The sequence below is a fragment of the Odocoileus virginianus genome, chromosome 12 (genome assembly GCF_023699985.2).
Source record: "Odocoileus virginianus isolate 20LAN1187 ecotype Illinois chromosome 12, Ovbor_1.2, whole genome shotgun sequence".
Lineage (NCBI taxonomy): Eukaryota > Metazoa > Chordata > Mammalia > Artiodactyla > Cervidae > Odocoileus > Odocoileus virginianus.
In genome coordinates, this window is record NC_069685.1 from 3,727,392 (window position 1) to 3,742,156 (window position 14,765).

At 48.0% G+C, this 14,765-nt stretch overlaps 1 protein-coding gene across 8 annotated transcripts in view; it reads left to right on the top strand.

The window, feature by feature from the left end:
• Positions 1–339: 339 nt before the first annotated feature.
• Positions 340–14,765, top strand: part of RNF175 (ring finger protein 175) — a 65,918-nt gene continuing 51,492 nt past the window's right edge. For 2 of the 8 annotated variants that reach the window (XM_070474730.1, XM_070474732.1), the window contains exons 1-3: positions 341–916; positions 9,291–9,328; positions 12,597–12,738. In XM_070474730.1, coding sequence (XP_070330831.1) covers positions 866–916; positions 9,291–9,328; positions 12,597–12,738 — 231 coding nt within the window. In that variant the 5' untranslated portion in view covers positions 341–865. Of the gene's footprint in view, positions 917–5,906; positions 6,015–9,290; positions 9,329–12,596; positions 12,739–14,765 lie in introns of all 8 variants that reach the window. The other 6 variants (XM_070474729.1, XM_070474727.1, XM_070474731.1 and 3 more) reach the window with 6 other exon arrangements.

Sequence of the window (14,765 nt, forward strand, 5' to 3'; positions counted from 1 at the left end):
CTTGGACGTGCCATCACACAAAACCGGAGCCATCACCAGCTGGAATCGAGCATGTCCCATTTTGTAAGCCACACTATCCCCTCGGGTGTCCTCTCTTCGCCCTGAATGGACACCCAAGCGTCCCTAAAGCCTGTGGAAGCATTCCGGCTGTCCCTGCGTGAGTCCAGGCTGCGAGCCTCACGCTGAGCGGAAAGGAGGGTCTCCGAGAAGGTGAAGGGGACAAACACAAGTGGGGGGTCCTCCCGGGGGGGGGGGGGCCTGCAGCAACACGGGGCTAAGGGGGCGCACGTTCTCCCACAGGGACGTCTTCTTCTTCGGAGAGGCTGTGGAGGGGCCGATGGGACTCTGCCCAGGAGCTGTCCGCGTGCCTGAGGCTGCAGAGAGCTGAGCGAGAATCGGCCAGGCCGGGGAGAGCCTCGGCACTGGGCGCCGCAGAGGCTGGGTCTCCCCGCATGGGGCCCGGCGCCTGACCTCTTGTCTCCGCTGAGGGAGAGAACTGAAGAGAAAGCAAGGGCTCCCCTCTCACCTCCGCGTCTCGCTCTCAGACTCCCACCTCCTCCGCCTCGTCTCCCGGCAGCGGAGCCGCTGGGTCCAGCCCGCGCATGGCTGGTGGGGTGCGGGGTGCGCGGTGGGGGAAGCGCCGGGCTTCCCGGCGGCAGTGGCTGACGACATGGCTTCCCTGCAGAGTGTCCCGAGGCCCAGTGGGGCTCCTCAGCGGCGACGGGGACCCGCATGACCGTCCCCGCTCCGCAGGAGGTCCCCGCGGGGGTATCCGGCCCGCACGGCCCTGGGGCGGGGCGGCGGGGAGGCCCCTGCCCGCGGACGCGGAGACCCGGAGCAGCAGCGGGCGGTGAGCGCCGGAGGCATGGACGCGGGGGCGGCCCCGGGCCTGGAGGGGCCCCCCCAGCAAGAGCAGGTACGGGCGCGGGCGGGGGTCACGGGGTCGGGGTCCCGAGGCCCGCGCAGGGGCTGCCCGTTTCACACAGCGGTCTCCAAGGCCCCCTCCCGCCGCGCACCCGGGTGTGCACCCGCCGGGGACGGAGGGGCGAACGACCTTCTGGAAGATGCTGTGGCTTGTCCGCGCTCCTCCCGGCTCCGGGAGGCAGAGTTCCTCTCCGTTTCCCTCGGTCTCTCCTCTCCCTCTCCCCTTCCTCCCCTCCTTTTCCCCTCTCTGCGTCCTCCCCCGCTCCTTCCTCTGCCTCTCCCCCACCTCTGTCTCTTCTCGGATGAACCTTATCCTGCTCGGCCCTGCCCGCTCCCTGCCCTCCACACTCCGCGCTCGCTGGCAGAAGCCCCCACGGCCCGGTGAAGGCCGGGGCCTTGAGGCGGACAGCTGAGGGATGCTGGGGGTACATCAGGCTCGACTCTGTGGTTCTCACTCAGGAGGCTGGGGCAGAGCCACCTCGAGGGCTCTGGCCGTCGATGTGGCTTTCTACCCCCAGGGTCTCCAAGCCTCACCTATGGGGTAGACCCTGATCATCTGCAGTCTAACCAGCTCCCAGGGGGTGCTGCTGCTTGAGCTCTGAGAATCACGGGGCTGCCTCGTCTTCCTCCTCCTGGTGGTGGCTTCAAACCCTATCATTCATTTATTTTTCATTCATCTGACAGCTCTTAGGCCACGACCAGGTACTGGGGACTGGGGTAGGGGAGGGAGTAACCATGCAATTAGAGGAGGGCCTTTCCTCTGGGAGTTCATATTCTGGAAGAGCAGTGAAAAAAGAACTCAGAGAGTAGGAAGAAATCACTGTCCCCAAAACAGGTTCAAGTGAAGCTTTGTAAGATTTCTAAGAAGCAAGGGATTGCAATAGACAGCGGGGATGCGCAAGGCTAGTGAGGGGCATGACATTGAGCTTGGCCTTGGAGAGTGGGTGAGAGCTGACCTTGTGATTACTAGGGAGGATAGGAATTCCAGATGGAGGGAACAGCAGGACCAGCTTTTTGGAGGTGAAGAAAATTGTTGGGGAGTGGTGAGCATGGGGAAAGGAGCGAGGGACCAACACTCACTGTGACCCTGGTAGAAATTCAGAAGGGAGAAAGATAAGGGAAAGAGTTAGGTACTCTTCTGGGAGTTAGTGTCCAAAATGAAGAAGCTCTAAGGAAACTGCATGTCCCTCAAGATGTCCAGTGTCTCAACTTCCTCCAATGGAGGGGCCTATCCTGCAGGGCTCCCTGGAGGAGGTGGGCCCAGGGCAGCCCAGAAGAGAGGCTGGGGGTGCAGGAAAAGCACTGGGGGACAAACAGTTCTGCTTGGTTGGAGCAGAGGGTGTGCTGAGGCAATGGAGGGAGGTGAGGCTGAAAAGGGACATGGGACTTCAGGAGGGACATTAACCATGGTGGCCAGGGGCAGGATAATACGGTCGGTGGGCTTTTATTAATCTTCCTATTATTAATGTTTTATACATCCAAAATTTAAAGAGTCAGATAATTCTGTAGACTTAAAACACAAAAACAGTAGCTCCACTCCACTCACCCTTCCCCACTTCTGATTTCCACAGAGGCAATGATTTTCATCTTTTTCAGTCATTTTTTTCTGGTCTATGCTCCATATTTTCAACAATGCAGTCATATAACACTTCTTGATTTTTAGTAACTAGTGCTACTGAATCGAGTCCCTGCTATGGAGGATAAGAACTACACTCTCTCCCACCAACCTGTCCACCCCACCGCATGCCTGTGACTTGCTTTCTTCCAGCCTCTCACGTTAGTTACATCACACGTTAGCTAAGTCTTCATTCACTGCCTGTGTCAGGGGCTCTGAGCGAACGCTCGTCACTCGCAGCCGGACACTACGTGTACACCCTGAGCTACTCTGCATCCTTTCAGTTCCATGCTCTGGTTCCTTCACTTTCTGTGCACCAGTCACCCATTCATCCCCAAACTCACTGCCAGACTGGGACTTATCCCCAAACTCGCTTGCCAGGCTCTTCTCAACATGCTGGAGCATGTCAGCGGATCTCTCCTGTAACTCCTGAGCTTGGATCCTTCGCATTTGACCTCTGCCTTCTCTCTGCATAGGTTCTTCCTTCTGAACCACAATGTTCAGACTTCCTACTGATGTAATTTCATGTGGCTCTTTTGTCATCTACTCTACTGGGCACCTGGTGAGTCCTTTCCTTCGAAAACAGGTGTCTTTCAAGCTGTGGGAATTTTCCTGTATAATTTCTTTTAAATTTCTTGCCTTTAGCCATCTCTGCTCTCTTATTCTGGAAATCCTCTATTTGGATATGAGATTTCCTGGACAGATTCTCTAATTTTTTTATATTTTCTTTCTTCTTTTCTACCTCCTTTGGGTTTTTTTTTTTTTTTTTTTTTCCTTTCTGAAGCAGTTTCATTATTTATCTTCAAGATTTCCGTTAGATTTTTCATTTTCAGTTCTCAAATTTTTCACTTCTAAGATTTTTGTTTGTTTCCATTTCTACAGCCTGGGTTCCTTGTCCTTTGGATGCAGACCCCACTCCTGTCATCTTTGGCCGTCTGCCTGTATTTAAGGGGAGACACTAAAACACTGTTTGGAAGTTCTTGGAAGCAGGGAGAGCTTGTGGAAGGGTAGGCTGCACTGGAGGAGGACCTAGCTAGGCCTTTTCACAGGAAGGATGATGCCGGTCCCTATCTGTAAGTCTTTTTTCTTGGCTTGGATGATATCACACAGAGAAGTCCTCTTCTCCATGCTACCTGGCAGCCAGCATCCTCAGCCAAGTGGCAGGCCTGGAGCAAGAGTACAGATGAAGGCCCACAGGCCTTGTGTCTAAAGACTATAAGCCAAGCTGCTCTTACAGGCCTGCCTGCAGGTCCACCCAGGACCTGTGCCGCCTCCCTGACCCAGAGCCTGCAGGAGTCACCCCCTCCCCACCCTGAGTGTGGTAGCTATCTGCTGGGGCTGGACGGGCAGGTGTCCATTTCCTGGAGCTGCCATAACAATAGGAGTTTACTGAAGGGATAAACTGGGAGATTGGGATTGGCTTATACACAGCACTATATAAAAATCAATAACTAATAAGGACCTACTGTATAGCATAGGGAACTCCACATCCTGAAGAATAAATGAAAATGAAATGTTCGTCGCTCAGGGGTGTCTGAATCTGCCACCCCATGGGTTGTAGCACTCCAGGCTCCTCTTTCCATGGGATTCTCCAGGCAAGAATACTGGAGTGGGTTGCTGTTCTTTTCTCCAAGAGATCTTCCCAGCCTAGGGATCGAATCCAGGTCTTCTGCATTGCAGGCAGATTCTTTACCATCTGAGCCACCAGGAAAGCCCACATTCTGGGATAACCTATATGATAAAAGAATCTGAAAAAGAATATGTGTATGCATAACTGACTCACTTTGCTGTACACCTGAAACTAACACAACATTGTAAATCAACCCTAGTCCAATAAAAATTAATTTTTTTAAGTAGAGAAAATTTTTAAAATATTGATAGAAAAGAAAACAATAGAAACAAAAAAATAGGGCTTCCCTGGTAGTCTAGTGGATAAGAATCCACCTGCCAATGCAGGGGACAGGGGTTCCATGCCTGGTCTGGGAAGATTCTGCATGCCCAGGAGCAACTAAGCCTTCTCGCCACAACTGCTGGAGCCAGGATGCCTGGAGCGCGTGTTCCGAGAAGCCAGTGTGAGGAGACGCCCATGCACAGTGGCAAAGAGCAGCCCTGCTCACCACGAGCCCGGAAGGCCCACGCTCAGCAGTGAACGCTAAGCACAGCCAAGAATAAATATGTCAATCTTTAAAAACAAGAAAAAAAATAGAACCTTACTCTTTCACAGTTCTGGGGGCCAGAAGTCTAACACCTGTGTGTAGGCAGAGCTATGGTTCCTCCAGAGACTCTAAGGCGAACCTTCCTTGCCTCTCCCAACTTCAGGGGACGCCAGGTGTCTTGGGCTTGTAGCTGCCTCCCTGCAGTCACTGCCTCCGTCTCAGCGTGGCTTCCATCTCTACGCCTGTGTGTCTCCAGGTGTCAGATCTCCCTTTGACTTTCTCTTCTATCGACTCCAGCCACTGGGTTCAGGGCCCACCCTAAATCCTGGATGATCCCATCCCCAAATCCTTAACTTAATCACATTTGTAAAGACTCTTTTTCCAAGTAAGATCACAGTTGTAGGGACCAGAGATTAGAAATAGGTCATATCTTTGGGGCTTGGGTAGGGACGGACAGGTTCATCCCCCTGCAGAACAGAAACCAAGGCTAGGACTGGTCCCATCAGATGCCCCAAGGTCTCTTGATAGGAGGCAACCTCACCTCCTCACTCTTCAGACTCAGAACTTCCAGGCAGTTCATGGCTGCTTCCAGACTACCCACTGGATGGAGAGAGAGGCAGTGTGGTTATGACGGGGGCCTGGTCCACTGAGACACCAGCTTTGGATGGCCTGGGGTGGAGAGGGGAGTGCAAATTAAAAACTCTATCTCTGATTTTCCAGGGCTCAGACTGTTCTTTATCCCTCCCCTTTGCCCCCAGTTCACCTGAGAATATCAGCCCTACACCAGCCATCTTCAGTCAGTTTTTACTCAGGCTTTCAAAATATTTTCTCTATTTTTTCAGGATACTAGTTCCCCAACCAGGGATTGAACTGGCGCCCTCCAAAGTGAAAGCACAGAGTCCTAACCACTGGGCCCCCAGGGAATTCCCTCAAAATATCTTCTTGAGTTAGAAAAGAGGGGGGAAAAAGCCTTTGTGTTTCCAAATTTGAGATGCATGGGAGGTAGGGGGAAGGCTTCTAGAGCAAGGCAGTGCCCGTGGGGCCTGATGGAAGGCCAGGCTGGAATCTCCCCTGCAGACGAAGACTTTAAATGCTTCACCCCTCCCTGCCAGTGCCTCTGTCTCTGAGCCCCATGGAACCCCCCCAGGGTGGGGTGGGGTGGAGAATGACACAAAGTCTCACACTGACTGAACCTTCTATTTTCAACACAGCTGCACCCACACTCCTAGAAGCGCTAGGTTCCCGCCTCCCCTCCGCCCTCCTGAGGTCTTCAGCATGGAATGTCTGCTTTCAGGAAGGCTTTTCCAAAGTTATCACCTGTGAGTTGAACCATCTTTGCGTAAATGAGCCATTTGTATTTCCTCTTTTATGAATTTCTTGTTCATGTGCTTTGCCCTTTACAAATGCTTTATCTCTTTTGGATTAAATTGTAAAAGCTCTTTTTCTATTCAGGTTAGTCACTTCTTGCCTTCACATATATTTTCTCCAGTTTCTCTTTCAAGTACAGGTGATTTTAATCTATTTGATTTTTGTGTCCTCAGAATTCGTCGATATTTTACTTTACAGTTTCTGAGTTCCATGTCATACTTAGAAATGCCTTCTTCACTGAAGTATTATTAAAATGCTTAACTATTTCTTCTAGCACTTTTCAGGTTTTCCTTTTCACATTTAAATATTTGATCCTCTTGGAATCTATTTTGAAGCCGGGTGTGGATCCAGCTTTACATTTTTCTCAGATGACTAGCTAATGGTCTCAGCACCGCTTTTTCTTCATTAATTTTGTATTGGGGTACAGCCATTTCACAACAGTGTGATAATTTCAGGTGAGCGGCAAAGGAGTTCAGCCATACATGATAAATATCACTCTCCCCCTAGTCCGCCTCCCATCCAGGCTGGCACAGGGTATTGAGTAGAGTTCCATGTCTCAGCACCATTTATTGAACGATCCCTTTCTTTCTCACCGATCTGAAGTAGCTCACTTATCATTTGTAGCTAGGTCTGTTCCTAGACTCTGTCTTCTGTTCACCTGCTGTCTTCCTGCTCCTGGGCCCACGAGGCTATCAGGTAATTTCCGTGGCTATACTGTAGGTTTCAGTGGCTGACAGACCACATCCCTAGTCTTCACTCATCTTCTGAATTTTCCTGGATATTCTTATGCTTATCCTTCAGATGAATTTTTGTGTCATTTCAGTTTCCAAAATAAATCCTCTTAAGCCTCTGGATGGGCTTACATAATAACATACCACAAAAAAAAAAAAAATCTTTCAAAAAATAGATTCCACCCTAGGGAAAAAAAAAATTGTACTATAGGAAACTATTACTAGGAAAGAGATATCTCTGATTGTATCATCATCATAGTTTGCTTTTTCCCCAGGAATAAGAATGTTGTTTCAATATCACTTGATCTAAGGAAGTTCTTAATTGTATTTAGCAGAAATCTTTTCAGCTGCAATTTCCACTTCCTAAGCTTTCCTCCTCTTCAGTAGAACAATTTATCACACTTCATTTAAAATGACTTCAGAAACAGACTCACAGATATAGGGAACAAACTGATGGTTGTAGGGAGGGGCAGATTAGGGGTATGGATTAAGAGATACAAACTGCTATGTATAAAATAGATAAGCAACAAGGCTATATTGTATAGCACAGGGAATTACAGCTATTATCTTGTAATAACTTTTATGGAGGATAATCTGTAAAATACTGAATCATTATGCTGTATACCTGAAACTAATATAATATGGTAAATCAACTATACTTCAGTAAAAAAAAAAAAAGACTTGGAATCTGGTGGGTAGTTACACATTTATACCCAGAGCTACATTACTTGTAAAAGTCAAAGGAAGCATATCTTCTCAACTAAAAACCCAATTCCCTGTTTTGAGCTAATTTGAACAAAAAGCACTGTGAAGCCAAAGATCTTGAGCAGCGAAAAGGGGACCCATGGAGTCTTGGTTGCAACTTTTACTGAGATGACTGGCCCTTGGATGAAGCACCTTCTTAGAAAACTCTCATCTAGCGTCTTATTTACATTTGCAATATTGCAGTGAAGTGGACAAGAGCAGTTTTCACGTCAGTCTCCAGCCTCTGAGAAGGAAATGGAGACAGACACGGGTTGGTGATGTGCCTGGGTCACCCGGAGCTCCATCAGCTGTGTTCAGTACCCGTGCAAGGCTCATTCCCAAAGCAGAAGTCAGTGGAGTTGGCCACATCCCACTAAGGAGGGGACTTGGCGCTGCTCTTCCCTGAGGGCTGCCACTAAGGTTTTGCTCCTAGCAGGCAGCCTTGAGCCCAAGTGCCGCAACCTTCATTTGGATATCAGGGACCACCAGGTAGGATCAGCCAGTGGCAGAGAGCCCCAGGGAAGCTGCAGGTGGTAGCTGCTGCCCCACCCACTTCCTCTCCACCATCACCCAGAAAGTCCTAAACCTGCCTAAACCTCAGCCAAGCTGTCTCCTGGAGATTTCATCCCCCTTTTAAGGGGACCCCTCCAGTTTCTGACCAAGGAAGGCATACATGTCTTACGGAAACTGTTGACCTTGAATCAGAGGAACCCTAGCTGAACTATGGCTAGTGTTGTTTCTTTCCATCTGTCAGAATTGCTTCTCTCTCTCTCTCTCTCTCTCTCACACACACACACACACAGGAACTGCTTCTGCCATCTCAAGACAATGAGTCTGAGTAGGCTCAGGGAGTTGGTGATGGACAGGGAAGCCTGACATGCTGCGGTCCATGGGGTCGCCAAGAGTTGGACACGACTGAGCAACTGAACTGATTTCAAGAAAACAAAGGGGGAAAAAACCTGTTTAATGTCTGATTTGTGTAATAAAGGCTTTATTGGCCTTTTCTTCTTTGTCATCATTGGGGATTTTAGCTTTTGATGCTACTGGACTAGAGGTTAAGCTGTCTGTGTTCTCCATGAAAGTTGTACAATGTCTTTCCAAAGATTAGCCTTAGAAGCTTCAAATGACCCAATGTAGTGGATCACTCTGTAGGTCAGTCTCAGGCACTTTCCTGGGAACAGTCTCTAAGCTCTCCCACCCAGCCCACCGGCTGGGCCAGATTACCCCCTTCCCTGTGATCAGGGTTTAAGTTAAACGAACAGGAGGACACAACAATGCTCCAAACGAGAAGCTGGTCAGCTCTGACTCTAAATCCTTGAACTTGGAGAATGTCATCTCCAAGTTCTCACTGACATCGTTTAAGACACCAGCAAATCAAATGTTTTTCACAAGTTCTCCAATTCATAGATTACACCAGAAGCCAGGATGACACTGCCTGTTGGGAGGCCACTTCCTACAACTTTGACTGAATTGCCAAACAAAACCACCGGAATAGAGCCTCATTTGGTTTCCTGACCTTAGAGAGCAGAATCAAGTGTTTATTAATAGTGATCTGATTACTGTTTTGTTTGTGTGTATGTGTGTGTATGTTTAGTTCTGTAATTAAATATTTTGTTAGAGCTTTCATTCTAAGTTATTACGGTACTAGGAAACATCAGCATTTTTCATGGTTTGAGTTTCTCATATAATGCTGTAAAGTGGAAGCTAAGGAAACAAGAAAATTTTGAGAAGGGATCTTCTTATGTTTTTCAGATCTCTCACACAAAGCTTTCTGCGGATGATGAGTGGAAGTAAGTGACTTGTATTTTTTTAATAGCTGGTATACTAAAAATTAGATTTCCATCTTAATAGTTTGAGAAATTAAATGCAGCCATCATTTTACTTATAAATTCCCCAGCATAGAAGGTGGGTTAGTAAAGCCATATATGCACAGTGATTGTATAGACCAAACTGCAGGGGTTTCATTTGCCTTCTACAATGGGTTCCATGCTGTTTCACGAATGTATATGTCCCTCATTATATGTCCTTATATGTCCTTGTCCTTTCAGGCACAAGATACATCTGGCTTTCCTTTTAGGCTATTTCTTCTGTGTTATGGTACCTACTCTGGGGCCATTGGACCCCTATGGGCACCAAATGAAATAAAATAAAACTGTTCCTCCTTTTTTTGCATTATGGTCACCGATTATGAATGTATTCCTAATCAAAATAGAAGATATCTGTTACATTCTACACTGGTTTATACTTTCCAAAGTACTACCACATAGGTTAACCATCTGAGATGCATTTTCACCCTATATTCACAAAATCATTAATGTCATAAAGTATATTTTGTTTGATATCATGCAAGTCCTATTTTAAACTGATGACAAACCCACTCTTCTATCTATGTATTACACAGAGTGTTAAATAGTTATTTTGGACCTGGAATGTAAAAACTATAACTAAGTGCTTGTACCCTTTTATTTTTTTCACTTCCCATTTCTTCAGAAGAATGAATGTATTTTTTAAAGAGCTTCTAGAAATCATTCTCGACTCCTAAGCTCAGCTTCCAGTACAGAGACCAATAGCCACATAATTTTATTCCGGTTGTTTACCTGATGTAGGCTTCAGCTTCTCCATTTGATCAGTGAAGGGGTCTCAGCACATTTATGGTACCTCCCAGCAGTGACAGTCTCAGATTCTATCTAAGAAGATAGATTTTTGAGAAGTTTGAGAATAGTTGAGAAATTATTAATTATTCATGGAAATGCTGGGGGCACACGAGGTTCAACCAGTGCATTGCTTTAACAGCATAAGTTAGTAAGTCAATGGAGAAGGAAATGCACCCCACTCCAGTACTCTTGCCTGGAGAATCCCAGGGACAGGGGAGCCTGGTGGGCTGCAGTTCACAGGGTCGCACAGAGTCGGACACGACTGAAGCGACTTAGCATGCATGCATGCATTGGAGAAGGAAATGGCAACCCACTCCAGTGCTCTTGCCTGGAGAATCCCAGGGACGGAGGAGCCTGGTGGGCTGCCGTCTATGGGGTCGCACAGAGTCGGACACGACTGAAGCGACTTAGCAGCAGCAGCAGCAAGCAGAAATATTTAGGAGGCTCTGTGGGCTCATTTCTGCGCATTTTCCAGCAGGGGGCACCCCTGGGATTTGGATGGAGCCCTTGCTGAGGAAGCTGTGTAGAAATGTTGGGAGAGACCCAAACCCAGTAAGTGGCTTTAAAAGGTCACAGGATGTTACCCTAGAGTGCTTTCTGATCAGTGCCCTAACTAAATGCAAACTAAGAGATTTTGTGACTGATAGTGCCTCACTTGGGGTAGAAGATAATGCTAACCAATATTTATAAAGTAATTGTCAAGGTTCATATTAAATACTATCCCACTTTTACCTAATTCCTGAACCATTCTCTCTTCCTCTGGGCCAGTAGATCCCAATTTAGTCTGCACTTTAGAATCATAAGAGGAACTGTAAAAATTACTGATGCCTCTCTCGCATCCTGGAAATCTCTATGCGTTTGCTCAGGCTACAGTAGCAGATCACCCAGACTGGGTGCTAAAACAACAAAAATCTATTTTCTCACAGATCTAGAGGCTGCAAGTCCAAGATCCAGGGGCCGCAGGCTTCGTTTTTTCTGAAGCCTGTCTCCTTGGCTTCCGCCTGTGTATCCAGATGATCTTCCCTGGGGGAGTCTATGTCCTCACCTCCTCTTCTCATAAGGACACCAGTCATGTTGGTTAGGACCCGTCCTAATGACCCCATTTACCTTAATTACCTCTTTAAAGACCCTTTCTCCAAACACAGTCACATTCTGTGGTCCAGGGGTTAGCACTTCAGCTTGTGAATTATGAATTTTGAGGGAATCCAGTTCAGCCTAGAACACCGAGCAATGGTCACTTCATTTATCTGGGGTCCAGCCTGGACACTGATTGTTAAAAGCTTCTCGGTGATTTCCAGGTCACAGTCCAGGTCAAGCAGCTCTGCTCTAGATTCTCTTGGAGGCCACTTCTTCTGCAGGAGGTTAAACCAGGTGACATACATACTTCAGTGGTTTTGTCTACCACTGTATAAAATTAAAAGTCCAACTAAACACGAAAGCGTTTAGTCATCCTCTGAATGTTTGTGCCTAAGGTAATACTTAGGCCTCTTCTTCCTGCTTATAATGAAAATAATTTCTACAACTCAGAGGTTTTCCTAGCCCCACACGTAATATTCTCTCCATAGACACCATCTGCCAGATATCCTTTTACTTAAGAATATTAGAAATTACTTGGAATTGCCAGTATTTCATTGGAGGTTTTTTTTACTTTCAAAAATGGCAATTTCATATGATACAACCTAATAGTATTATTCTTCATAGGAAAGTGAAAGTGTTAGTTGCTCAGTCATGTCTGACTCTTTGTGACCCCATGGACTGTAGCCCACCAGACTCCTCTGTCCATGGGATTTTCCAGACAAGAATACTGGAGTGGGTTACCATTTATTTCTCCAGAGGATCTTCCCAACCCAGGTCTCGAACCTGGGTCTTCCACATTGCAGGCAGATTCTTTGAACCGCCAGGGAAGACTATTGTTCATACAGACACAAATAAAATATCATATATATGTGTTCTACAGTTATAGAGCACCTATCTGTAAGGTACAGAGAGATCATTATTTTAGAAGTGAAAATGAGGAAACTGAGGTGCAGAGAGAATAACTGACTTTCCCAAGGGGATGACGTGGCAGATGGGAGGTTGGGACCCAGGTCTTCAGAGCCCACCAATGAGCTTTCGTCCCCATTGATCACCTTGAAAGGACAAGGCTGAGGCCAAAAGCATGTGGGCAAGCTAAGGACAGAGAGGAGCTGGTTTCACTGACAGACTCGGGCTCCCCTTCTCTGCTGTCCTTCCCCCAAGCCCAGGGGGAAGGGGGGAACTGAGAACTTGGGAAAACTTTGTAATCAAAGCTTCGAAAACCCTGCGTTTGAAATTCCCAATGGCTTCTCATGAGCCCTGCCTGTTTTTCTTGTTTTGCTAACCGTCCGAGTTGAGGGCTTGTTCCGCTGACCTTTGCCGGTTGCAGCCTGCAGCAGGAGAGGATGTACAGGCTGCACCGGGGACACGAGTCCATGCACCTGGAGATGATCGTGGTCTTCCTCTGCGCCCTGGTCGTCGCCCAGGTAGTGCTGGTGCGGTGGAGACAGCGGCACGGCCGCTCCTACAACGTGAGTCACCCCCCGGGCCGCTGCGAGCTTGCTCCGCTTCCCAACACATCCCTCCTTTGTTAGCACTTTGAAGGAAATGGTTTGGTTTGAGTCAGTGGCTCTCAGCCCCGTGCAGTTTTGCCCCCGGGAGACTCTGAGCAACATCTGGAAACGTTTGTGATTGTCACGCCTCAGCAGGAGGGAAGTGGGGAGGGGAGCAGCTACTGGCATGCAGTGGCAGAGGCCAGGGATGCCGCTCCACACGCACAGGACGGCTCCTCATGACAGAAACACCAATGGTGCCAAGGCCGGGAAACCCAGGCTTAAGTAAACCTCCTTTCCTTTTGGGCATGAACTATTTCTGCCAATGGCCCAGGACAGGAGGATTAGGAATGGCAGAAACAAAAGGCTGAGGCTGTCTAACTTGGCTTCATCAGCATTCAACGGTCTTGGCGTGGATGGTTTCTGTCCCCAGCGGGGCGTGGTAGAGCAGACTCTGAGCTGACCTTTTCCACAGGGAGCAGGACCCTGTTTCACAGACCCCTCTCACCCAGCACGTCCTCGGGAACCTCCCACCTCAGCCTCGGTCCTGGCCTGGGCTTGTGGGGCCTGAGCCAGCCGCTGCCATGCTGAGGGCAGTGCTGCTCACAGCTCCGGGCGCAGCAGCGTCATCGGGGTACCTGCTAAATGAGACTCCCAGGTCCCACCCCTAGAGTTCTTTCACTCCACGTAGGCCAAATAGTTTGCGCGTTGAACGAGTTCCCGAGTGGCGCAGAGTTACTGGTGCAGGGATGGCGCTCTGAACCGATGCAGACCTGAGATGGGCCGAGTGGGGAGACGCTGCAGAGAACGCCCCGCAGCTCACGCTCTCCGCGGCTCTGGGTCCCGGGCTGCTCGTTGTGTGAGAAAATTTGCCTGTGACAGATGAAGTGCTGGCTTAGATGAGTATTTTATTTTCTTCTCGCCCATCATAAAAATTATTTCCTACATAGCATGGGACTGAAAAGGATTCTTCTAAGTTTCCTCTAATATGTAAATCTAAGTTAATTTTGAGCATTCTATTTAGAAAGGGGAATCTTGGGAGACTTTTGTTTGTTTTTTAAGCAGATGCATCCTTGTGCTGCCCTGTCACCACTGTCTTGTAAATTAAAATGAACACCCTCTGTATTCCACTTGGACCAATTTTCTTCAATGAAGGAGAGTAGGATCAAACCTCATTAGTTATTCTCTCTCATAGCAAAGAAAAAGCCCCTTAAATATATGGTTTCCTTATCTTCAAAATGGAAATACCTAGCATAGAATTCCTAGAGTCCTTAAAAAGAAACCTGGATTCTTCAGGAAAGGGTTTGTAGCCCTGTTCCATCCTTCCTTGATAACTGATAATTAGCTCTGAGTTTGTCTGAGTTCAGTTTCCACAGATGACACAGAAGCCTAAGGATGCCTTCAGTGGTCAAGCACAGATATGGGTCTTGTGGTGGTCTCAAAGGAACTGTTCTGTGTTAGCACAAAGATACAGCTGGCCTCTAGAATATTCTCTACTTCTTTGCCCATCATAGTCCATCTACTGTTATTGCATGGCCCCAAAGGAACAGGTGGAGAGACCCTGTGTGTCTCTGATGACAGTCTTTGGCTCAAGGTAAGATCCGGCGTGTGAGGCTGACCATTCCCATGCCGCTGCTTTGGCATTACCCCTTGCTGTGTGTACCTTCTTGGAGTTTCACTGCCAGAGCCGTCATCAGACCTCAGCTGTCTCAGGAGCTCTGGGTGACATCTGCAAATACTGGGGCTGGAAGTGGTTCCCAGAGCGCCTGTAGCTGACTCCAGCACTGGTTTCCAGCTCTTTTAATGTGGTTTGCATGAACTGTAGCCAAAAACCTGGATCTAACGCCCTATTCAGGTCAACATCTTTGGTATGAAATTTGATGGACATGTTTCCATAAAACCTGAGCTAAACAGCCTTATCATCCAAAAATAACGCAACTTTTTTTTAACATATAACCTAACTTTTAACTTGGGCTTTCCTGGTGGCTCAAATGGTAAAGAATCTG